The sequence below is a fragment of the Copadichromis virginalis genome, linkage group LG7 (assembly GCF_057382275.1).
Source record: "Copadichromis virginalis isolate Kocher_CV1m ecotype Utaka linkage group LG7, C_Virginalis_male_GT1.1, whole genome shotgun sequence".
In the NCBI taxonomy this organism is placed as follows: domain Eukaryota; kingdom Metazoa; phylum Chordata; class Actinopteri; order Cichliformes; family Cichlidae; genus Copadichromis; species Copadichromis virginalis.
The window spans coordinates 66,667,805-66,691,136 of record NC_140624.1 but is presented as its reverse complement, the minus strand read 5'-3'; the positions used below and the strand labels follow the sequence as shown (position 1 = coordinate 66,691,136).

The following is a 23,332-nucleotide window of genomic DNA, read 5'->3' as shown; positions in this document are numbered from 1 at the left end:
AAATGTAAATCAATGCTTAGAATCAAATAAAGGATTATTTTGAACTTTTGATCATGCAAAGCTGCTCTGGTAGAGTACAAGAATAAAAGAAGGAGCTGGAAATGGACAGATTAGGCACACGAATCTGTGGGGTCACTCAATCTGTGACAGACAAAAAAATATATATTATCGTATATTTTGTACTGTATACAGTTTCCAACTTCATTGTAGTGTTGTAAAGGTATAACATAGGATGAAATCTACATCTCTCAGTCACTATTAATGTGCTTCTGTTCTTATTATATTAGAAACGTCTTCATAATGATGTTAACAGCAAACACACTGTAAGTCCAGGGAGACTTCTGTCCGCTTCATGTCTTCAGGGTGTGGATAATGAGCCAGTGTGCGTGGTTCACATTTTTAATATGCATAAATCATTTTAACTGCAAACTGAACCTCCACCACTGAGAGATTTTTAAAGCTTAAAAATAAATCAAATAGTGGTACTTAAAGACTGCTGGACTCAAACTTTTAAATCACCGAACCAAAAGACTTTTACTGACTGAAACCTGCAGAGTTAAATTTTGCTTTGTGCCTCAGTTGTTTCACAGTTTACCTCACAGCACTTACTGCTGCTGGATGTCAGGTGCTTTTTTGTCTTTAACAAGTTGTTTTTGTGTCTCTGTCAGGTTCCTGCTGGACTTTAACCTCTGTGGTCTCTGGCACTCTGATTATTTTGTGGATGGTAAGCTCAGACTGACCTGACTGGTCAAGTTCTCTGACAGTGCACTTAATCAACATCAAATCTGGGAAGTCTTTGTATCTCGGGAAGTTAAATCTTATGAGGAGCGCTGGTTTGGGATTGCCTCTTTTTTCGAGGCAGCCTCAAGAGGTCATTAGTGGAGCTGCACGTTTTAGCAAATTGGTTTCATTTTCAGTCCCACAGGTCGATGCTTGCTCAGGACATTACAGTAGAGATCAGTCTGATTACAGTGGATCTAACACGGCACAACCCTGTGAAGGGGAACAACAACCACTCTCAATGTATCCCTACAACCAGTACTGGTAACTGGGGATCACAGCACCATGAGCTCCACCTCTGACTGCTGCCTGATCCTGAAAGTAACAGCAGACCATGGGAGCCAAAGGAAGGCAGGGCCATTTGGGTTAGGCCGGATACAGTCTGCTTGGTTAGAACAGGCCCCTTGTTTTTCTCTTCATAGGGAATCGCATCCTGACCTCCTGCTCAATCGATAGTTTGGACCTTACTGGTGCCAAACTGCCTCAGACAGCATAGCTCATGGGGTTACTTGAGCAGAAAAAATCCTTTACCCACCCCGCCACCATAACGGCAAATCATCCTCTCATGTAGGACCATGACCTGACAAAAAGAGTAATCCATGTGATGGGTGTCTGGGCTCCACCTTAGAGATGGGGTAAAGAGCTCTGTCTCCTCCCAATTAACCTGAGTCCATTCAGGTGGTTCAGCATCTGACCAGGATTTTCCTGGATGCCTCGTGGCTGATGAAGCGTGTCCAGCTAAGTGGAGGAACTATGTCTCTCAGCTGGCTCAGCAGCACCTCAGCATTTACCCCAAAGAGCTACAGGAGGTGGCTGGATACATTTTCTGTTATTTATACAGAGTTATGTGCCTAACTTTATCATTGCACCTCATATTAGTGGAGGAATATTTGTAGGTGGCAGCATGCTGTAGCTGTCTGGAAAAATATGTAGAGCAATTCAAGAGGTTTTCGTGCTCCTCTCAGGATGAACTCAGTGTCTTTGGTGATCCTTTCCATCGTTATCACATTAGTGAGCACAGGTGTCAGTGTCGTGTCTCCAGAGGCTGAAACTTTACAGAACAAAATTATGAAAGAAAAGGATTAGAAAAGTTTTGTTTTCATTTGGTCTCATTAATAAATTACTCATCTTCATCATCATCTCTCCATCACCATCCTCACCTTCATCACCTCCGTGTGCCGTCTGTGTCGTCACTGTGATCCATCTTCATCTGTTCAGCCAAAGCTGGCTATCACACATGTGAGTACAGCACATCTGTGGGCATCTTGTGCTCATCAAAAAGTGGGACTAGCCATCTCAGGTGTAGCGATGCTGTGTAACGTGTGTACGTGTGTGTGTGGTGTCCACAGCTCATAAGCAGAAGAAGTTGGACGCGCTGCAACCCTGCGACACAGCTTACCCAGGCTTCATGTACGACCCGTCTGTCAGAGAGGCCAACAGCCTCAACAAGTGTGGACGCTGCCAGAAGTATGACACACACACACACACACACACTTTAAAAATCAAAACAAGCTTCATTCATAGTTTGTTAATCTGGTCTTAAATCGAGGAAGTTTCAACTTAAGCATAATTGAATGATTGGCAGTGACTGACTGCGGCCTTCTTTGCGTTTCAGGATGTTTGTGGTGCAGCAGATTCCTGACAGTAACCTGGTTCTGGTCGTGACTCAGGCCTACTGTGACTGCTCCCGTCAGTATGGAGCCATTCTGCTGGAGCCCAAAGAGATCAAATATATCCTTCACATTCTCAGCAGCAAAATGCTGCCCCCTGCTGGATGCTTACAGCCACAAATACTGCAGGGAGGGCAAGACTGCATTCAGCCTGGAAAATCACATTTGTGCTGTAATCTCCTTATTTTCCCTCAGATCAGTGATGCAGTTCACTGGCACTCCACAGCCAATGATGAGAACATTAATAGATTATCTGAGCAGTCTCACAACATCTGTTTGCTCTTAGCTGAGGCTTTGAAACTTCAGATTTACGTCATGCTTTGTTTCTACAAAATTTCGTCCCCATTATATATTTATTTCACAGCGAGCTTCCAGTTTTCCTTAATATCTGTGAACATAACGCCACAGTGAAGTGCAACAGGATGAAATCCCAGAAGGTGCGGCGGCGCCCTCAGTCATGCCACGCCTACCACCCAAAGGTCAGTGCTGAGCCCCACTGCTGACTGTGAACGCAAAAGAACTGCAAGACTATTTAACAAACACAAACGTGGTGATTTTAAAGGCAAATAAAGAATCTCACACAGAAAACTAGCAACAACACATAAGCTGTGTGTGTCTGTGTGTGAAATAAAGGGGAAGCAGGTCTCAGGGTCAATCGGGTACTGATGCACCTCTGTCCTGCAGCACATCCAACAAATCCTTGAGTCAGCTGAAAAGCAGAACATCACCTCTTTTGTTAAGAGTGATTTTTTTAAGGGATTCAAATTCTTCACTTTAAACGTTCCACTAATCATTTAACAGTCGTTGTTGCAGCTTGTGTATAATCTCTAACATCAGTCCCGTCACACTTGATGGCTGTTTAAAGCAGATGTATTGGGCACAAATCCAGCTCCTTATTTTTATTCTTGGACTCCCCTAGAAGAGGTTTGCATGATGGGTCATAGCTTGTAATAATCTACTGCTTACACTGGACTGTGGTGCATCATTTATCAGGATGTCAGGATGATCTCCAAAGGAACACTCAGACTGTGGGTTAAATATCTCAGACTCTGCATCAGTTGGTTCAGAACTAAAGAAGCCAAACCAAAAATATGTTGCCTTATTTTCTAGCACTCAAGTCTGAAGTAAGCTGTTTTTAGCTCCTCCTCCCTTTAACCCAGCTGTCGTTTGATTGGCTGCCCCATGTAAATAGAAAGTTTGAGTGCATCTAAGAAAAGCAAAAAAAGAGAGAAAAAGAGAAAAACTGTGATACTGTAGGTCTACTCGCTTTAAGTATGCACAGGTTAGCATATGATGTATGCTAAAATGAGTCCAGAGTATGGACAGAAAAATCAACTTCACTGACCGTTCATACATCAAGTCATCTGCTGTTCATTCTGTAAAGCTAACTAAAGATTGTGTGGTGAAACAGGTGAACGCTGATGTACTCAGAGAAACTGCTATGAAAGGACTGAGCATCACATTTGTTTCGTCCTACAGGAGAACGCTAAGGACTGCGGCGGGGCGGCAGCCATCTCCCTGTCGCTCTCTCTCTTCTCTGCCTCTCTGCTCATCTCATTGGTCGCTGAGTTCTAAACCAAAATGAACCCACTAATCAAGATGAACATGACAGTGAGGCGGAGACTTAAACATCCAGCAGGTAGCCAAAGGACTTTTTTTTTTTTTTTAAACTTGAATAAGAGACAAACTTGGACGGAGAAACTGTCTCAGCTGCTGATCGGCCTCACTTTGCAGCACAAATAAAGGGCTACACAAGGTTTTCTTTAAAACCTGTAATAGACTAAACGGACTCTGGATCAGCTTTGCAGTGGCTCTGCAGCTGGAGGAGAAATGATAAGGGGGGGACCCCCTCCTGGACAGTGCAGCCTGTGCGTGGAGACGCGTTGCCATTACACCCGAACAAGAATGTAGCACCTTTGTAGCTTTTTGATAGAGAACTGATGTGTAAACGTAGAGTTTTACAGCCTCGATTTACCAAAACTCTCAAATTCGGACAAAAAAAAAAAAAAAAAAAAAAAAAAAAGCAGAACTTTAAACACTCAAAGACTTTCTCAGCAGCTTTAAGGGTCAAAGGTTAACAGAAGATGCCGCACGCCATATGCAAGGAAACGCTGTGACTCACTGAGGAGCGCGGCGCCAGCCTGTTAAAGATGAAGATGGAGAGAAAGTGACGTCTCGCTGATTTTGTTGGCTGAGACAGAAGCGGTGTCGCGGCTTTAGGTGGAAATGAAGCTACAGCATTCAGGGATTAGTTTTTATAGATAAAGATGTACTGGGACTGTTCGGAATGTCAACACAATAAAAAAAAAACATTTTTCACTTTACACAGCAGCATGTTTGTGGTTTTTTCACATTTACAAAGAAAACTAAAGCGCCTTGAGGCGACTGGTGTTGTGATTTGGCTCTATAAATAAAATTGTATTCTCAGAGTCACCGTCATTGTATATTTTCTGTCATTAACTGGAAATTCCAACCTTGATCTTCTTCCCAAAACTGGTGTGACACTGATTTGCTGATTAAAACAACACTGGTGAAATGCAGACCTTATTTTCTTACAGAGCTCATGGGCTCTTACCTCTGCACCGCTGATCAGCTGCTATGTGAAGCAGGTGTAAATGCACAACAGCGCTGCAAGAGATCATGTTACGCTCATGTTAGCTTCTCTTCATTGGTTCCCTGTTAAATTCTGAATTTCACATCCTTCTCCTCAAATACAAAGTCCTGACTGATCAGACTCACATCTTAAAGACCTCAGAGCGCCTCATTATCAGGACAGAGCGCGTCGCTCTCACGCTGCAGGCTTACATTACACTACACTCTTCGAGTTTTTAAAAGTAGGATGGGAGGCAGAGCCTTCAGCTGTCCCACTTTTAAGATCAGGCTCGTCTGTGACAGAGTAGTTAGGGCTGGATCAGGTGACCCTGAATCATCCCTTAGCTACGCACCTCCACTGGCTCCCAGTGAAAGCCCGTATGTCCTATAAAATCCTCCTCACATGCCAATCCCTTCGTGCTCTTGCTCCCCAGGACTCATCAGACATTCTTCTCCCCACGCTGGACTCTACCTTCCTCAGTACAAATGCTCACTCTCCATCAAGCACTCCAGACAGCGGTCCTTTGGGAGCAGGGCTTTCACTCTGAAACATGCGCCCCTCTGAGATCTGTGATCCTCCATCTCAAAAAGCAGCTGAAATGTCACATGCTCACTGAAGCCTTTTTTCTGTGTCTAAAGAAACCTCGGGTACTTTGAAGGGTGCTCTATAAATCCAAGTTATGATTCTTGTTACTACTCTACAACATTATTATTGCAATAGGCTCAGTAGTTCTTATCTACTCCCCATGTGTTTATATATAAGGCTGCCTTTCCGTATGCCCGACACCAGCGGGTTCTTCCTCGCTGGAGCTGTACGAGTTCCCCCTCTAACATTGTAGGGGCTCCATCTTCCAATATAAAGCTTATTAATAACCTGAAAATCCATCTTAAAAATGAAAAATCAGTTTACACAAATCAGGACATGAAGTATCTATCTCCTGTGCTGGGAGACTTCCAGGAGGCGCTCGTCTCATTTGGATGCTAACAGGCTTCAACGTATTCGTTAGCGAGATAAGCTTAATTAGTTTCAGTCCCTTCAGGGATGCTGCCGATGAAAATTTAAAACATAAAATAAGACGAGCCTTTAACTCTGAGGGGAACGGCTCGCGTTGGGGCTGAAATGCGACGCCTGCAGCCATCACTGACGGTCTGTGTTTCAGTATTTTAGGGGGATTTTTACTTTAAATCAGCATAACTTACACGAAATGTTCCATTTTTTATTTTCTGTTAACATCACACAAAAATCAATATGATCAAAACGTTTGTACAAAAAGAAATCCGAAGTGACGGATGCTGCTGAGGTGTTTCGGTCCGACGACTCTTCGTGTCAGTATGAAGAGTAACTGCTGTCCACAAAAAGAAAAGTTTAAAAACGATCCAGTGTTTTTAGTCTGGACACAGAAAATAATCCTCATTATCAGCAAGGCATCGGTCAGGAAGGGGTCTCCCCTTTAGAAGAATAAATAAAGGAAGAGTCAGTCTGTATCCACTGTTTAAATGCGCATCGTGTACATTCTAGACTCCTGTTTGAGTCTTAAAGGCATTCTGGAGCAAATTCCTGCCCAGATGTTGGAAAGAAGGAACCTCTGGACAAATTCTACAAGCAGAGGCTGACCAGAGACTGGTGGATCTGAGGAGGAGGTATCTGAGGTGCTCCCAACATTGCCCGTTTGCCCACTTCCTTACTTTATTTTAGCATCTAATTAAAATCAAATCCGCGTGGACGTGATGCCAGAGCAGAATATCAATACAGTTATATATTAAAATACAATTTTTAACAAGTAGTAGGAAATTATAACCACCAACCTTCATATTAGTTATACAGGTCACCAACTATTTACATTTTAAAGACAGAGCACTAACGAGCAGTGCAGCTGTCTCAGATTGTGCGGTATGGATCCTCTGCAGGATGGACAAGTAAAGTTAAAGTTGACTGAATAAAAAGCACAATTTTATTGAAATCTGTGAAATGACCTGGTGAAATCTTGTATTTTTATGTTTAAGTTCATGAACATGTTAATTTCACCTTATCTTAAACGTGTTAAACTAGAGAAAGTTTCTTGAAGGTAGAACAAATCGGGGTGAATGGCCACGTGCTCCTCCTAAACCCAGTACCTCCCCCAGACCTCCCAGACTCTGTCAGACCTTTTTTTTTTATTTTGCAGCTGGTACGTGTTGGGTGTTTTTTGGACTCTAGATGGCCTGCCGTTTGTCCCGAGTTGAATTTTTGTCTTCCGCCTCCCCTCCTCTCTCCTGGTTCCAGTCTCGGAGGCCCTGCGGCAGGCTCGTGTCCTCCTCGAAGCTCCCGGTCCCCTCCACAAACTCCTCATACGTTGACTTCTCCTCAAACGGCCGAGGGCCCAGCAGCTCCAGCATGTCAGCCTTGTTCAACACCTCCCTTTCTAGCAGGCGCTTCCCCACCTGAGGATCACAGCAGAGGTGGAGCTTAACTGGTTTGTTTCAGACAGAGGATGAACTGAAGCGCCACATCTGGGCTTCAGTTCATCCTTACTTGAACTATGAATCATGGAAAGAATACTCTGCGTTTATCTGAGGTTGTGTTTTTGCGTATTAGACAGTCTCACCAGCTCCACCAGGTCCTTCTTGTCCTGGATGAGCTGCAGGGTGCGCTCGTACGCTCGATTTATCAGCTCTCTGACCTCCTCGTCAATGATCTCTGCTGTCGCCTCACTGTACGGCTTCTCCATGACTACCTCGCCCTGTCGGGGGAGGTCAAACGACACCTGTCCCACCTTCTCGCTCATCCCAAACTGCACCACCTGCAAATCAGGGTGCAGAGCGATGCGTTACGGCACAAACAGCACTCTTCTGCTGGTGGGAATCAAACAGGGAGTGTGTTTTTAGTCACATGTGCGTACCTGAGCGTAGGCAGACTGCGTGACCTTCTTCAGGTCGTCCTGAGCTCCGGTGGTGATCCGTCCGAAGAAAACCTGCTCAGCCACACGCCCTCCCAGCATCATGCACATCCTGTCGAACAGCTGCTCTTTGGTGTACAGGTACTGTTCCCTAGGCAGGTACTGAGCGTAACCCAGACCCTTCCCCCGCGGGATGATCGACACCTGGATACAAATCATGTGTGGTTAACCCACAGCTTCCATCTACACCTGTAACTGGTGGAGATTTACAGAGCAGCTGGAGTCATAACAGAAACGACACAGCCCAAGCACGCACAGAGCTCCTACCTTGAGCAGAGGGTCAGCGTGCTGCAGGAACCACCCGACGATGGCGTGACCGGCCTCGTGATAGGCGACGGTCTTCTTTTCTGTGGGCTGCAGGACTTGAGTCTTCTTCTCCAGACCTGAAAGCAAACAACCCGGGAGTCAGACTGTAAGGACGTCAGATACAAACTGTCCCGTTTACCACACAAAGACCATTACAAGAAACAACCGTACACAGCCGTCACGTACTAGGTGATGTCACACTCACCTCCAATGACCCGGTCGATGGCTTGTTCAAAGTGTTTGCTGTTGACGGATGGGTTCAGGTGCCTGGCTGCGATCAGAGCTGCTTCGTTGCAGACACTAGCGATGTCAGCTCCTGATTCATTCAAACGGGAAAAAACAGTCATCAAATATAATGATTCAAAATAAAAGAACATTTTTGCGATAGTGCCGTTACATTGTTGTTATTCGATCCAACTGTTACAAACCAGTGAATCCCGGTGTGGAAGCTGCCATCTTCCTTGAAAGACCGTCTTTGTCCAGATTGGGATCCAGTTTGATTGGTCGCAGGTGGACTTTAAAGATGGACGCCCTGCCTTTGATGTCCGGCGGACCTGACAGAAGACAGGAGAGAATTCTTCCTCTGCATTCCAACTAAAACTTATTCTGCGGAGCTTCAACATGAGCATGATTTTACAGGGCACCGCATGCGTCCTCCAGCAGGCTGATCACATTGGAAAACCCAGATATCCCTCGTAGGTACATTTCGCTGCCATGTTTACACTTAATCAGGTTTCTAAATGGCATGTTCGGAGAATGCCAAGAGCAAATCAACACCTCACACCAACTGGCAGCACTGTGGTTAGTGGGAGAATGATTTGGGCACTTTCCAATACTTTAAGATGTGGAGACTGCAGTAAGGCAGTAAAGACTCTGCTTACCTATGTAGATCTGTCTGTCGAAGCGTCCTGGCCTCAGCAGAGCAGGATCCAGGATGTCCGGTCTGTTAGTTCCAGCCAGGACCACCACATTCGTGGCGGTGTTAAAACCTGTAGAAAAAGATGAAGACACTTAAATCTAATGGGGGGCTGGGGGGGATAGTATGTTCCACTTCAAAAATGCAGCTTGCCTACCATCCATCTCCACCAGCAGCTGGTTCAGGGTGTTCTCCTGCTCACTCTGACCCCCAAAGTTCCCCCCTCCTCTCTTCCTCCCCACTGCGTCGATCTCATCAATGAAGAGGATGCAGGGGGCATTCTTCCTCGCCATGGCAAACATGTCCCTCACCTTCATGAGGAGAGAGAGCAGTCAAACATTCAGTGTCTGAACAGAGTCATCTCAGATGCTCCAGGATCTGCTCCGGGTTCATTCACTTACTCGGGCCGGACCGACGCCCACAAACATCTCGAGGAACTCGGAGCCGTTGACGGTGATGAAGGGGACGTTGGCCTCTCCAGCTGTAGCTTTGGCCAGCAGAGTCTTTCCTGTACCGGGAGGTCCGGACAGCACGGCTCCCTGAGATAAAAACGGCATCAGTTAAGAGTGATTGAGAGAAGTTCACATCCAAGACAAACTGCCCCTCAAAAAAACGGCACTAATTTATAAATGCCTCGTCTTTAGCCTGTATCTTTACGAATAATGACTGATTTCATTTCAGGTTTCGTTTTTGGATTTTTCTTTTCGGATCCTACAACAGGATTAAAACTGTTAAGAGTCCAGAATTTCCAACACACAGCAGGGAAAACAGCTCAGTGTTTTTACACTAATAATGTGCTCAAATAAAAGTACTTTATCTTCAGAATGGAACAAAACTCTGAAAAATGGACTACAGTAAAAGCTTTATTAATAAAATGTGCAGCAGGGACTCATCAATGTGAAATAAACTCTTCATAAGCATTTCTACACATATCTGAGCAAAGCAATGCAGACAAACAAGATTGTAAGCAAAGTCATAAATAAAACAGATGATCAAATGCAGTCAAAGTTATTGGTATCGCAGAAACTAGGGGTGGGAGATCTATTGAATACACTTGATGTATCGAGAGGTTAAAACGACTTTATTGTAACCATCAAATAAAGGCTGCCATGGAAATATTAAGTTGTCTAGACCTAATTCATGCATGTTTATATACTACCAGATATAAACAAGGAAAATATGGCGATAGTGGGAGTTTCACAGGGAGGATGTCAAACAAAATATTTTCCAAAACATGCTGTAAATCTCGTGATGCAAAAGGCAGCAGTACCACAAAAATTCCACCAGATGAAAAGTCCGTGTCTGCAAAGCTCGGATTTTTACCTTGGGGATCTTAGCTCCGAGGTCCTGGTACTGCTGCGGGTTCTTCAGGAAGTTCACAAACTCCATTATCTCCAGCTTGGCCTCCTCACAACCAGCCACATCCTTGAACTTCACTTCGATGTTGTCCTTCATCATCTTGGCTGTTGACTCGCTCATGCTAAATGGATTCCTACCACCTCCAGCGCCTCCTCCCATTGGTCCCCGCCGCAGCGTGAAGAGCAGGAAGCCAATCAGCAGCACGGTCGGGATCATGCTCAACAGGAAAGAGCTAAAGGAAGAAAAAGCAGCATTGGGAAAGCTACTTTTTCACAAATGTTATTATAGAAACTGAGGTTGTTAGGCCCTTTTTAATAAAGATTTTACCCCTGATTAAAGTCTCTGGCTGACATAATGCATGCTGCGTTTGTGTGTCCAAACCCACCCATCACTCTCAGAGCTGTAGACGACAGCAGGTCGGTGCGTTGACTCCATTCCGAGTTCCAGAACTGCCGTCTCGAGGTTTCTCTCAAATGTGTCGACGCTGCCGATGTTGAACCAGACGTAACTCTGAGGGACAAAAAACATCATGCATCATTCAACTAGAGAAAGGTAGCCTGAACTGTGCGACTTACTTGTTCCTAGGCCATTTGGGTTTTTAATCTATGCAAAATAAAAATAGTCTTTGTGCAACTTTGACATTTTTAATGAGTTAAAAACCTCAGGGAATGTCTGACAGAGTAATTAATACTGAGTTGTACTGTATGTAGCAGCACCTCACTGTGACACTTTTTATACATCTGAAGATTCCACTTTAAGCCCAAATCATCAGCCTTTCCACTGTGCTGTCAGTTAGTATGAGGCTTTTGTGCGAATATGCTCTGTTCAGTTTTCTCCAAATGTGCCAAACATCTCCACTTTGGTCTACACTGGACGGTCGGATGATGGGGCGAATTTGATGGTTGTTTTCACATGACTACTAGTGGTCAATGGTTACTCTGGTTACATTTGTTTTACTTTTTAAACTTCACTAGCTGCCCAAACTCTTTCAGGCTTTCTCTAAACGTACATAACACCCAGATTGTGCCTTTAAAAAAAAAAATCCTTAAAACAAGAAACTTTTAGTTTTTTTAATGTAAACATGTAAAGAAATTTAACTGAATTTGGCTAATTAAACAAATTAACTGACCACAAGCAATACTTTGAAGAGCCACTAGGGGTTGTGACAGCTGGATAAAAATCTATTTCAAAATCAGTTTGAGCATTGGTTTGCTTTGCCTTACCGCATCAGTGTCGGCTCCCGGCACCAGAACGACTCTGACGTACTGCTTGTTGACGACCTCCAGTCGATCCACCTGGAAAGAGCATGAAACTGTTAACCTGCAGAAACATCAGTACAGGGCTCCAGAGTGCGACCAATTTGGTCACAAATGTGACCACATTTTTCAATGGTGTGACTAAAAAAAATAAAAAAAATAAAAATAAAAAATAAAAAAATCCTAGGTCGCACTGGTGCAACCAAAAAAAGAACTCTGAAAGTCTCAGTGTGGTCAACAACAGACACACATTATGCCCATATCGTGGTCTAAACCAATCAGAGATAGTCAGGGGCGGGACCTGTCTGATTGGCCATGGTCCAGATATTACTGTGGTCCTTCGTGTGTACGTTTGAAAGTACAGGCAGATGGAGGGAGGTGAGTAGCTTGAATAAAGCGATATCGATTCATTAAATCCTGAATCGACTTTTAAATATAAATGTATTTTGCCAGAAACTCAGGTTAAAGCTCACAAAAGTATTTCAACAACTACCAAACAGTAAATGAAAGCAGGTAACAGATTCCACACAAAGACGTAAACACAGCAGACCCGACGCATCAGAATCAGCTTTCTTTTTCTCGGCTTTCTCACCCGACGGCACGTAGACGGACATGCCGTCGTGGCTGAAAGCCGACAGCTCACTGATTCTGATGCGTCGGGTCCGCGCTTTGTGTTTACGTCTTCTTTGCGCTCGATTCTGAGCTGCAGGTTTTGTCTCTCTCCAACCAAAATTCACTGAACCAGCAGCAAAAGAAGATCAAAACTACGCTTCACATTTGATAAATGTCATCATTAATTCACTCTTACTTTGCTGTTTTGCTCCCACCACGATAAAGAGAAGGAAAAAAAAACAAAAAAACAACACAATTCATGCACACTTATTACCCACCAGTCTACCGTTGTTTACAGCGCTGTCGGCCGCAGTCTTTCTTGCTTTTTTTTTTACTCAAATGACCTCGGACAAAAAAGCCTCATTTCTGCTGTTCAACACTAAAATTATGCAAAAATTGCAGAATATTTTTAAGGTCATCTGCTATAAAAAGCCAGGCCAGGAAAATCTCCTTCTTGTTTTTCTGTGTTTTATTCTCAGTTACTTTGTCACAAAGGCATCTGCTGTGATGCTTACACCTCCAAGTCTCACAACTGTCAGTACTGATAAATGATCAGAATTATAATATTTCTGATATTAAGCCACCTTTTCATTTCATCACACAGACAGAGGATTGGAGGCAATGTTTGAGTTTGAGCGCCGAGACACCTTACAAAGATGCACTCTGATAATAGGGGTTCACCAAATTCAACTTGACTCTTAACTTAAACTCTGCTTTGGATTGAACGGTCCAGTGTTTACTGAAATGTAATTACAGCATTCTGTGTGTTTTGCTATTTTTGCAATCTGTGGGCACTGTGTGAACACTTGGTTAAAGGGACGGGAGTAAAAACAGCTTCCTTCATGTTGGTGGCTGGTTAGAGCCACTCTGTGACTTTGACTGGTACCATGTCATCTGTCAGCAACCACTACAATCAGGACTAAATATCCCTGCAGTCTGGGAGCAAACATCCTCACCTTGCCTCTGCCCAGGTAGCGGTGGACAAAGTCCTTCCAGCTGATCTCTCTGCCGGTGTCTCTGAAGTAGAAATACAGCAGAGCCGAGCTCAGTCCGGCCACCGTGATCGCCACGTAACGGAAATCCTTCTCATCCCAGGGGAAGTCGCCCTGCAGACCAACACAGGCACAGGAGGAAAGTTACCTGCAGGTTATTATTTGTTAATGCGATGACACGCTAATGAAAGAGGAAAGGATGACGCTGATTTGAGGAAAAATTGGTCAGCTGCAAGAAATAAGAGATGAGTAAGAACAGCGTTGGGCTGCTCGCCCGTTACGTAAAATAAATATATTGAAAACTGAGGCTGTATTCATAATTCTGTTACACTTATTTTGTAAAATAAAAACTGAATGGTTCTTTCAATGTTTACCACATACCTTCTGCATTCGCCTCCACCAGTCCTTTCCTCCTCCTCCTCTCTTCCCTCCTCCTCCTCCGGTTGGTCCTTTTTTTCCATCTGAAATTCAGAAATGTCATTTTAGCTACAGTTCCTTTTCTAGTTTCTCAGTTTTTATCCATGAAATATCAGGATATTCTTTTGTAAACTGGATTACTTATTTCAGTTTGACATGCATTTGATCTGAAGTTACAGCCCCATCCCGGATCCTGCTCACTGGCTCAAGTTGAGGAAGCTACTCGGGTAAATTTTTAAGGTTTTTTCATATTAAAAAAAAAAAAAAAAAATTCTGATGGCCACCAAACACATTTTGGCCTTGCAAAGGAAAATGACCAGCAGGGGGTGCTGGAGTTGATTCCAGCTGTCATAAGGCAAGAGGCAGGGTACACCTGTACAGGTCATCAACCTGTCACAGGGCTGACACAGGTTTGCGTGAGTCTCGAGAAGCGGATTCCTCATATTGAACATCAGCATTTGAAATGTCTAATTTAAAATGCGTTATACCACAGGTGTATTTAGCCATTTAGTTTTGTTTTTCACATTCTTGGTAATAAAAAAAAAAAAAAATGTGAATAACTATTCACAATAATATCAAATGAAACAAACTTTGTGAGTTTTTTTAAATAGTTATTGATGTTTGAGAAAAACAGAAAAGCAGATCCCACCTTTGGGCTCTGTGGCGTAGAGTCGTCGCTGAGCTAACTGGAATCTGCGACAGGACAGGAAGTTAGCTGGAGTCAGAGTTATGTTCTGAAAAAGACCACACAGTCACCGCTGGTACACTGGACACCATCTACAAGCAACAACCTGCTGAAGAATGGCTTTTAGCAACTATAAACCTCTAATCAGTGGAGGTCACATTCATTCAGTGGGTCCATCCTTGACTCATTAGGGAATGAGTCAAGGACATATACTATATATTTGTATTATATATATTATAGCTAACTAATACATTCCTGGTTCTTGGGGAGAAAATGTAACAGTAACTCAAATAACCACTTTTTACAACCAACATTCAGTATGCAGAAGGGCATCTCTGAACGCACACCATGTTGAAGCGGCAGCAACAGAAGACCACCAGGTGCCACTCCTGTCGTCTAACAATAGGGCTGTAATTCGGGATTTACGGGGTGGCTTAAGTGGTAGAGCAGATCATCTTCTGATTGGAAGGTTGGTGGTTCGATCCTTGGCTTCAGTCTGCTTGCCAAATACCCTTGGGAAAGATACTAACTCCAAGTTGCCCTCAGATTCGTTCATCAGAGTGTGAATGTGTGTGAATGTTTATTAGTTTGCACTTGAGTTTAGAAGTGCTTGTGTGAATGAGACATGTTGTATATATAGTTGCTTTGAGTACTCCAGGAGAGTAGAAATAAGTATATAAGAATCAGACCATTTAATTCACACAGGCTCACCAAAACTGGATAACAGAAGACTACAAAAATGTTGGCTGGCCCGATGACCCACGGTTTCTGCTGTGACATTCAGAGTGTAGGGCCAGAATCTAATTCAAACAACATGAAAGCTTGGATCTATCCTCACTTGTATCAATGACTCAGGCTGCTGGTGGAGTAACAGAGTGGAGAATATGTTGTTGGCAGACTTTGGGTACCAACTGACTACAACTTAACAACTTTACCTGAGTATTGCTGCTGACCATATCATCGCTTTATGACCACCGTGTACTCATCTTCTCACGGCTGTTTCCAAGCAGGAAAATGCACCACGTCACGAAACTCAAACCATCTCATGCTAATTTCTTAAGCTCACCCGGGAGGTCTAACCCAGTGGGAGCAAGATGTACCGAATGAAGTGCCCGTGAGCGAATAAAATGTTAAACTCATGAGGTTTTTCTTTTCTATTCTTTACGCTCTCCTGCATAGTAAGGCAATTGAGCTGAAGTTGGCCAATTAGAAGACATTGAGCTCATATGATGTTTAGCTGCTGAAATGGATTTTCTCAGGGACTAACAAAAAAGGTACAAGTATAAAATAAATATGACTTCACGATGAACGCTTGAACTAATTTGCTTTTAAGCAAAAAAAGAAAAAAAAAAGACTTTAAACAATTGTTTCAACTAAACTTGGCAGGCAGTCGTCCTCGCTAGTAGCTACTCGTGCCTCGAGTTTATTTAGTTAATTAAATTTCTAAAACACACAGAAAGGAAACTTGCGTTGACTAAGTTTCTGGTGGATTTTTATATTTCTGTAAAAAAATGATAATTTTAAAAACTCTTTCGCAGACACCTTCCGTCACTTACCGGGCCGGTGGAGTTTCTGTATCCGGCTCTGAAGAGCTGTCCTACGGTCACAGCTGACAGCCTGGCCCGGGCTCCTCCAGCACGGCAGAAAGGCAGAGCGGCCGCCGAGAGAAGCCTCAGTAGCCGAGACATCCCCGCTGTGCCGCGTACCCAGATTTTCAGGCCACAAAACACAACTTTTTTATTTAGTTGGTCTTACTTCTGTCCCTGGGATCCTTCATGTAACGCCTGCAAGTGTTATTAAGTAACAGCGTGAGATGTCAACCGGAGGATGATGTAAAGGCCCTTGAGGCTTCCCATAAAATGCCTGTCAGAAATTGTTACTGAAGGAAATATATTTAGCAATAATGAAACAGTCATATTCCTCATTTTCAAATGTACTACAGCAATATTACTATTTTGAATTTATTCAACAAAATCACATTTATTTGTGTTAAATATAAATTTATTACAATCAGGCATCATACAGGTCCTCATAGCACAGCATGTCACTTATTGGCTTAGAGAGAAAGCCTGGCTCGAGTGCTGTTACCAAAACATGCAATGACTTCGCTTCTTTCCTCATGACATTATTTAATACAGTCCCGATCAAAGGTTTAGGACCACATGCCTTTAAAAAGCCAAAATGTGGATTCATTGTCATTTTGTGTCAGGTAGTCACACTGTCATGAGTCATGACTGATGGCAAAGGAGAAAGAAAAGTTCCCTTTTTGAATGTGGTCGGCTTGTTGAACTGCATAAGCGGGGTCTTTTGCAGCGCGCTATAGCTGCTGAGGTGGGACGCAGTAAGACAGTCATTTGCAATTTCTTAAATGATCCTGAGGGTTATGGAACAAAAAAAATCAAGTGGAAGACCCAAAATTTCACCAGCACTGAGCCGGAGGATCCAATTGGCTGTCCATGAAGACAGTGGAAGATCCTCGATCCAAATTAAGGCCGTTACTGATGCTGACTGCATCCCCATAACCACCAGACGGCATCTGAGACTGAAGGGCTTCAAAAACAAAAATGTCTTCAAAGGTGTCGTCTCCTTGAACGCCACGTTTGGTGCTCTCTTGCATGGGACACTGAAAGGTGGAAGAAAGTTTTATTCACTGATAAGAAAAAATTTAACCTTGATGGTCCTGATGGTTTTCTACGCGCAGCGGTGGAGGGGGCACCATAGTGGTCTGGGGTGCTTTTACTTTCAGTGGAACAATGGAGCTTCAGGAGATGCAGGGGCGTCAAACGGCCGCTGGGTATGTCCAGATGTTGCAGAGACCATCCCTCATGACTGAGGGCCCTCGTCTGTGTGGTAACGATTGAGTTTTTCAACAGGACAATGCGCCAGTACACAATGCCTGCAGAACAAGGGACACTTCCAGGAGAATAACATCACTGTTTTGGACCATCCTGCTTGTTCCCCTGATCTAAATCCAATTGAGAACCTTTGGGGAAGGAAGGCAAGGGAATTTCACAAAAATGGACAACAGTTCCAGACAGTAGATGCCCTTCGTGTGGCTGTCATCACCACTTGGAAAAATGTTCCCAATCACCTCATGGAAATGCTTGCAACAAGCATCCCGCAATGAATTATTGAAGTGATCAACAATAACAGTGGAGCTACTTGTTACTGAGTTCATGTTTGGAACCCGTTTACAGGGTTTTTTTGGTGGTGTGGTCCTAAACTTTTGATCAGCTGTAAAACAGCCTGTTTCAGTTTAAGCATTGTTTTCAATAAATTGCAGTCTCAAAAAATGTTTGGTCTCTCTCCCATTTCTTCTTATTGCATGTTGAAGCTCTACTTGGAACCTTTTTAAGAGCCAGCCATGCAAAATAAGATTTATTTGCCATTTTTCAAGTTGTCTTAGACTTTTGATCGAGACTGTGTTACATAAAAATTCTGTTCAATTTAATATTCAGTAAATTATATATATTTTAATTTTAAATCAATCTAAATAAAATATTTGGTCACTTTAAGCAAAAAGCTGTGCTTCTGTTGATTTGAAAAAAGTGTTAAGTTTCAGGTGCAACTAACTATTAATTGATCTTGTTATTCAAAGTGTTAATAAGTTACTGTTTGGTATATTAAATATTAGAAAAAGGGACAAATATTGCTCTTTAGCCACTGATTTTAAGAAAATCAGCAAATGCAAAGAAAAAACTAAAGCCAGCAAATGTTTTGTTTGCCTTCTTTTAAAATAATTTCAAATTATTGCCTAATAGAAATGGACTTTTCACTATACTAAAGGAACACTTAAAGAATAATAATAAATAGAGCAAGTGTGTGTGTACTATTGCTTTAAACATAATTCATAGAGATATTAAAGATAAAGAAAAATTAAATTCATTCATGTCACACAATAAGAAGAAGGGACACCCGCAGAGAATCATCAGGTATTTGTACAGAGTGGCAAGTGACCTATAATGCAGACTGTAATGGAGGTTTTAATGTTGTTTTTGATTGGTGTATATACACTCATGAAGTGAAACTCAACAAATAACAAATGTAGCACACAATAACACCTGAGTAAAATATAAAAGAAGAGAAACCTAAGTCATGAATCTATAAAACAGCAGAAATCCATCTCTCTGCAGCTTTCAGCTTCCTCTGTAAGTGCTGTAGGAGAAGCGACTCATCAGTAGAGGGATGTGAAACCTCTGCTCCGGCTCACTGATGGTGAACACAACCTGGAAACACACAAACGCACACACAAATGATTACAGCAAGATGAAAAATGCCTTTTAATGTTTGATACAAAAATGATTTCAACAAAAACATTGGTTGTTGTAGACCCCACTGTCTTTGATGTCACAGTGTTTATTGGACATGAAGATGTGAATAATGCTGTGACATTATTATAAACACTTTGTTGAAGTAAGTATAAGTAAGTAAGAATGTTTTTAAAATTTAAATTTTCCTGTTGCTCATTTGTTGATAATGACATTTGTGTGTTTTAGGAGATTTGGCGACCCCTTGTGGTGAACAAACTAACTGCTACCAAACTGTTTCTGTTCCCAAATAAATGTGTTGTCTTTACATCTTGTCCTACCCGTGACACTTATAAGGATCTATTCACATGTGTGCGTTACTATATACCTAAATCAGACCAGTTTATTTCTTTCAGATATAGGATAGTGACACCTCATGACCCACCTCCACATAGGGGTAGAAAGAGGGCTGACCAAGGCCTTCCCAGTATGAACCCGTCTCAAAGCGGAGCTTGTACATGCCAGGAGTAAAAGTTTCTTGGTTCATGAGTCCTGGGCAGCGGCCATCTTGGTTTGTTGTCCTAAAAATTAATAATTAATAAATTATTAATTAGTTCTATGTGCAGGTTTTCGTCAGCTCACCTGGAAGAAAAGCTCTTCCCTGATTTCTTTAGTTGTCAAAAGAAATCCCCCACCCCCCCATTTCTGGCCTTTTCAGTTTCTGATTTTATCCAGCTTCAGGCTTTGAATAATAAACACGTTAAGCGGAGATTAAGCTACGTGTAAGAATGTATGAAAGCCTACCCGACACTCAGCATGGCCCAGATCATCAGCTTGGAGTCCAGTCGGTGCAGGCTGAGGGCCATCCTGGCTGCCGGGACGCCGTCGGTAGCGTTCAGCACGTGAGTGGTCAGAGGGCTGGACTCCGCCATGATCTGCTGGATGGCAGGGGACAGGTCAGATTTAAATGTGGGACCTTTAGTTACAGTAATCGACGTCATGACACCATCGTATGGAAGAATGTTCAATCTGTGAGGCCGTTCTGAAGGCAAAAGGGGATCCAAGCCAGTACCCAGTAGCAAATTGTGACCAGTGAAGATATAGAAACAATGATTTCCCTCTTAATACCAGTCTATGGTGGTCATCTGATGCTCATCTACATCTAACACCTCCATGTACAGCAATCACAGTCCTCTTGACACCAAATAGGACAGAAAAAAGAGCAATGCAACAATAACCTTAAGCTTTATTAATATGGTCAATGATATTATATCTGCTAACTAAAAAAAGAAACTATCAGGAATCCTCCTCTGTCTAACATAACTGTTTGTGTCTTGTTTTTTTAGATTAATAAAAGTACAAGGATAAAAACCTTTTTGTCTCTTCAAAACTTCTAAAAAAATAGCCAGAGGTGCTTTCATGATCGCTGCCCACCACTTATGCAATAGTTTGCAACTGGTCACAGAGTGAAAGAGCAGGATTGTTAGCAGTGAGTCTGCACTTAGTGATCTGTCCGAGAGAGATTTCTGTTCAGAGACAGGTTGGCTCCCACCAGGCAATGCGCACAATCGGCTTGCGATCAGAAGCAGTTACCTCGGTCAGCCTCTGCGTGTGCAGTGATTACCAAAATTCTTTTTAAAAAAGAAATCAATCACCCAGCAATCCTCCCATCTTATTTTTATAGTGTGGCTGGAGCACAAAGCAGCGTTTTCTATACTGCAGCCAGACACCAAAGGGAGCTGAAGATGCTTTAGCTTCACTTTTGAGAAGCTGTGACATTCTCATCTTTATTTACAGCGATTCAGAATGAATTTACACTTCAGCTCTTCGACATCAGAGTGTTTAATGTAGCAGTCCAACGTTTGAGTGTCATACCTACACTTTCTCAATATGTCCCATTTTAGCAAATGATCATAAGGACAGATTTTGCTATAGACTCTGGTCTGACCCATACAGAAAAGAAATAGTAAAAACTTATATGTGATTACTCATGAAAGTGGCCACTTTCATGAGTAAATCATATAAGGCTTACATGATTTACTCATGAAAGTGGCCACTTTCTCATTACTTTCATACATTGTTTTAGTAAGTATCCAAAACATACAAGTTTCATTATATAATTTTTCAAGGGATCTTATATCTGTTTTCACACTTATATGCTTTTCATACAAGTTTCACACAAGACAGATACAAACTTTGTAAGATTTATATATATCTTTTCCATATGGGGACACCTGCAAATTACAGCTCCGTGCTCCAAGTTTAATAAACTACTCAGAAGACAAGGATTATGATGTCATGATATTACCTGTCAGTCATGTGACCATGTATCTCATGTTTATTTTCCTCAGCGATCACTTTAATGTAAACAAAAATGACTATGAGTTTCATGTGACACCTTCTGTGTGTTAAGACACTGAGTCCATAATATCAAGAGGTCTCAACACAAACAATTATTGGAAACTTTCTTGAGGAATTAACGATAAATATGCTTCAAAATAGGAATAAAGAATATTATAAGCCTAAAGAGTTCACATATGAAGCTTACATATCATTATAAGATGACCAGAGGACACATACCACTTCTAAGTGGAGACAAGAGCAGCACATACATGCACTGGTGACACTTTAAAACACTGAAGTGCATCAGTGTGAAACAGAAACACCTCAGGCCTCATTGCTGTAGTCTATAATAGGAGAAGCCTTACCTGTGTGAGAGCTCTCCCCTCTGTTGCAACCAGTTCATTCAGTATTCCAAACTCCTCCAACCAGCTGTGGTATCACTACACACTCCTCCCTCATACACCTACCCACCATGCACTTTAAACAGACCCAGTCTCAAAGGTTGTCCTGATTCTAATAAATCATTAAAACCAGCCAAGAGAGTGCAGCTTTCCTTCAGTCAACAACACGTGATTCATTTAATCACTGGGATTGTTTTGCATGATTAGGCTCATTGTAATGTCAGACATCCCCTACTGTGCACCTCTGACTACGATTTCTTCTGATACCATTTGACTGGAAGAGACTGGAACAATCCCCACTGCCAGCTAGCATTTTAGTTCACAGGCAGAGATTAAATGCAGAAGCTTTAGTTGCTATTGTTACTGGCAGGTTAGGAATAACAGATACTGGGTGAGGCATGGGTAAATTCACAAGTTTGAATACAGTGTTTACCCACATGCAACATAAAAGATGGATGTAAAGCAGGCTTTTGCAAGTGCTGTTCAATGCTGCAGGTTTTGGTATCGATCAGATGCCAATCACATACAGGGCGATATCGATGCCGATATCAATTCTTTTAGCCTATAAAGGAAAATCATGTTAGAGGATGAAGTGCGTCATGATTTACATGTATGAAATGATGATTCATCATCAGTTTGCAAATTCTAAACACATTTTAATGATCACAAAATCACTGTGAGACTTTTACTCTCCATAATCTTAAGTTAATACAACAAATCATAGCTTTCAACTTTCTGTGTGTTTTCAAACTGTCCTCTAAATTCAGTACGAGCTACGATCGTCCAGGATATGCTCGCTAGCTAGCAACCAGTGTTGCCAACTCCTCAGTAAGGAAAATCGCTATTGGTTGTCCTAAAAGTCGCTAGAAGTCGCTAAACGACGTCATCACCTAATTTGCATAATTGGTCATGCTAATCTAATTGTAACCTATGTTGTTGGAGAGAGAAATAACATCGTGGAAGAGACATAAAGTGAGTAAAAAACGTCCTAAATGCATTTAGAGTTTATTTAGAACTACAAATTAAATTTCTTTTAGCAATTATTGGTTTTTTTAATGTCACAATTCCAAACCTGCTCCTTTACCCGGGCTTGGACCGGTAAAAGTGACCCGAAATAGGCGCTCTGGTGGAGTTACTTTGTGTGTGTGTGTTTATAAGTAGTTTTAAAAATTGTGATCCACAAAACAGCATAAGAGTAAAAGAACTGACTGCGTTACAGCACCCGCTGCTTGTTGAGAGTAAAAGCGATACGCGCTTTCACGTCTTTTTTTAGCTAAGGGGTCTGAAAACTCGCTAAATATAGCAACAAAGTCGCTAAGTTGGCAACACTGCTAGCAACCTGTCAGACCCAGTTTCATTGATCCTTTTGCACTAGTTTCAGCCCGATACCAATACCAGCATTGGCATTAATGCTATCGACATTTGGATCAATCCGCCCACCTCTAGCTTTTGCTTCTTTTGTTTTGAAACACCAATCTGACAAGTTGCTAGCTAGCGAGCATAGCTCCTTTCACAACCACCAGTCTCCCCCTGCAGGACACGAAGAAGAATGCAGGTTTAAATTCCACTTCCATGATGGTTTTACCTTTCAGACCTGTCTTTGTGTCTAACATGGATGAAGGATTCATTTTTTAAATTGCTGCAGTGACTCGTCCAATGATATACGGTATATGGTATATCCTTTCATCCAACTCTGCCAAAGGTTTGGATTATTCCCTATGGATAAAATGTGGGAGGTGCTTACCTTTGATTTTTGTTGTTTTTATTTTAATGTGATGCAGTTCAAAATGATTGTCTTTTGTTAAGAGTTCCTGTAGGTG

At 42.4% G+C, this 23,332-nt stretch overlaps 3 protein-coding genes and 1 long non-coding RNA gene across 14 annotated transcripts in view; 2 read left to right on the top strand and 2 right to left on the bottom strand.

Moving 5' to 3' along the window:
- The window catches only part of LOC146706654 (voltage-dependent calcium channel subunit alpha-2/delta-4-like), a 92,950-nt gene extending 88,176 nt beyond the window's left edge, over positions 1-4,774 (top strand). Inside the window, exons 35-40 of the mRNA XM_085464861.1 lie at positions 669-724; positions 1,999-2,019; positions 2,130-2,247; positions 2,396-2,516; positions 2,852-2,929; positions 3,930-4,774. Of these exons, the coding sequence (XP_085320987.1) occupies positions 669-724; positions 1,999-2,019; positions 2,130-2,247; positions 2,396-2,516; positions 2,852-2,929; positions 3,930-4,025 (490 nt within the window). The 3' untranslated portion in view covers positions 4,026-4,774. The remainder of the gene's footprint in view (positions 1-668; positions 725-1,998; positions 2,020-2,129; positions 2,248-2,395; positions 2,517-2,851; positions 2,930-3,929) is intronic.
- A 1,471-nt stretch (positions 4,775-6,245) lies between these two features.
- Positions 6,246-16,341, bottom strand: LOC146706653 (mitochondrial inner membrane m-AAA protease component AFG3L1-like). 2 transcript variants are annotated; one of them, XM_085464859.1, is made up of 16 exons: positions 16,078-16,341; positions 14,486-14,570; positions 13,801-13,880; positions 13,384-13,533; positions 11,783-11,854; positions 10,945-11,069; positions 10,524-10,791; positions 9,602-9,739; positions 9,358-9,511; positions 9,166-9,273; positions 8,713-8,838; positions 8,490-8,600; positions 8,246-8,361; positions 7,922-8,122; positions 7,628-7,822; positions 6,246-7,463 (listed from the first exon to the last, which is right to left on the bottom strand). In XM_085464859.1, exons 1-16 carry the CDS (start codon positions 16,207-16,209, stop codon positions 7,236-7,238), a joined length of 2,289 nt encoding a protein of 762 aa, XP_085320985.1. In that variant the 5' UTR covers positions 16,210-16,341; the 3' UTR covers positions 6,246-7,235. The 2 variants fall into 2 exon arrangements, with proteins under 2 accessions (XP_085320985.1, XP_085320986.1); XM_085464860.1 differs by having other exon boundaries at positions 14,486-14,529; positions 16,078-16,091.
- Positions 16,342-18,486: 2,145 nt separating this feature from the next.
- On the bottom strand, positions 18,487-23,242 carry LOC146706652 (5-hydroxyisourate hydrolase-like). 9 transcript variants are annotated; one of them, XM_085464851.1, is made up of 5 exons: positions 22,953-23,012; positions 21,950-22,074; positions 19,573-19,706; positions 19,214-19,349; positions 18,487-18,747 (listed from the first exon to the last, which is right to left on the bottom strand). In XM_085464851.1, the coding sequence occupies exons 2-5, from the start codon at positions 21,956-21,958 to the stop codon at positions 18,658-18,660; spliced, it is 369 nt and encodes a 122-aa protein (XP_085320977.1). In that variant the 5' UTR covers positions 21,959-22,074; positions 22,953-23,012; the 3' UTR covers positions 18,487-18,657. The 9 variants fall into 9 exon arrangements, with proteins under 9 accessions (XP_085320977.1, XP_085320978.1, XP_085320981.1 ...); XM_085464852.1 differs by having other exon boundaries at positions 19,573-19,703; XM_085464855.1 differs by lacking the exons at positions 21,950-22,074; positions 22,953-23,012 and adding an exon at positions 23,098-23,242.
- LOC146706651 (uncharacterized) overlaps positions 22,419-23,332 on the top strand; it is a 66,732-nt gene continuing 65,818 nt past the window's right edge. For both annotated transcript variants that reach the window (XR_014921591.1, XR_014921592.1), the window contains exon 1: positions 22,419-22,484. This is a non-coding gene — a long non-coding RNA (uncharacterized LOC146706651). The remainder of the gene's footprint in view (positions 22,485-23,332) is intronic.

Excerpts from the sequence above, each read along its gene's own strand:
- LOC146706653 (XM_085464859.1), bottom strand. The coding sequence starts at position 16,209 with ATGTCTCGGCTACTGAGGCTTCTCTCGGCGGCCGCTCTGCCTTTCTGC. Across the intron at positions 9,274-9,357 it reads GCTGCTGGTGGAGATGGATG|GTTTTAACACCGCCACGAAT; the intron begins GTAGGCAAGCTG and ends CTTTTTCTACAG. Across the intron at positions 7,823-7,921 it reads CGCAGTCTGCCTACGCTCAG|GTGGTGCAGTTTGGGATGAG; the intron begins GTACGCACATGT and ends CCTGATTTGCAG.
- LOC146706652 (XM_085464850.1), bottom strand. The coding sequence starts at position 21,378 with ATGTGCTGCTCTTGTCTCCACTTAGAAGTG. Across the intron at positions 19,707-21,348 it reads CTTGTCTCCACTTAGAAGTG|CAGATCATGGCGGAGTCCAG; the intron begins GTATGTGTCCTC and ends CCTGCCATCCAG. Across the intron at positions 19,350-19,572 it reads TGGGCCATGCTGAGTGTCGG|GACAACAAACCAAGATGGCC; the intron begins GTAGGCTTTCAT and ends ATTAATTTTTAG.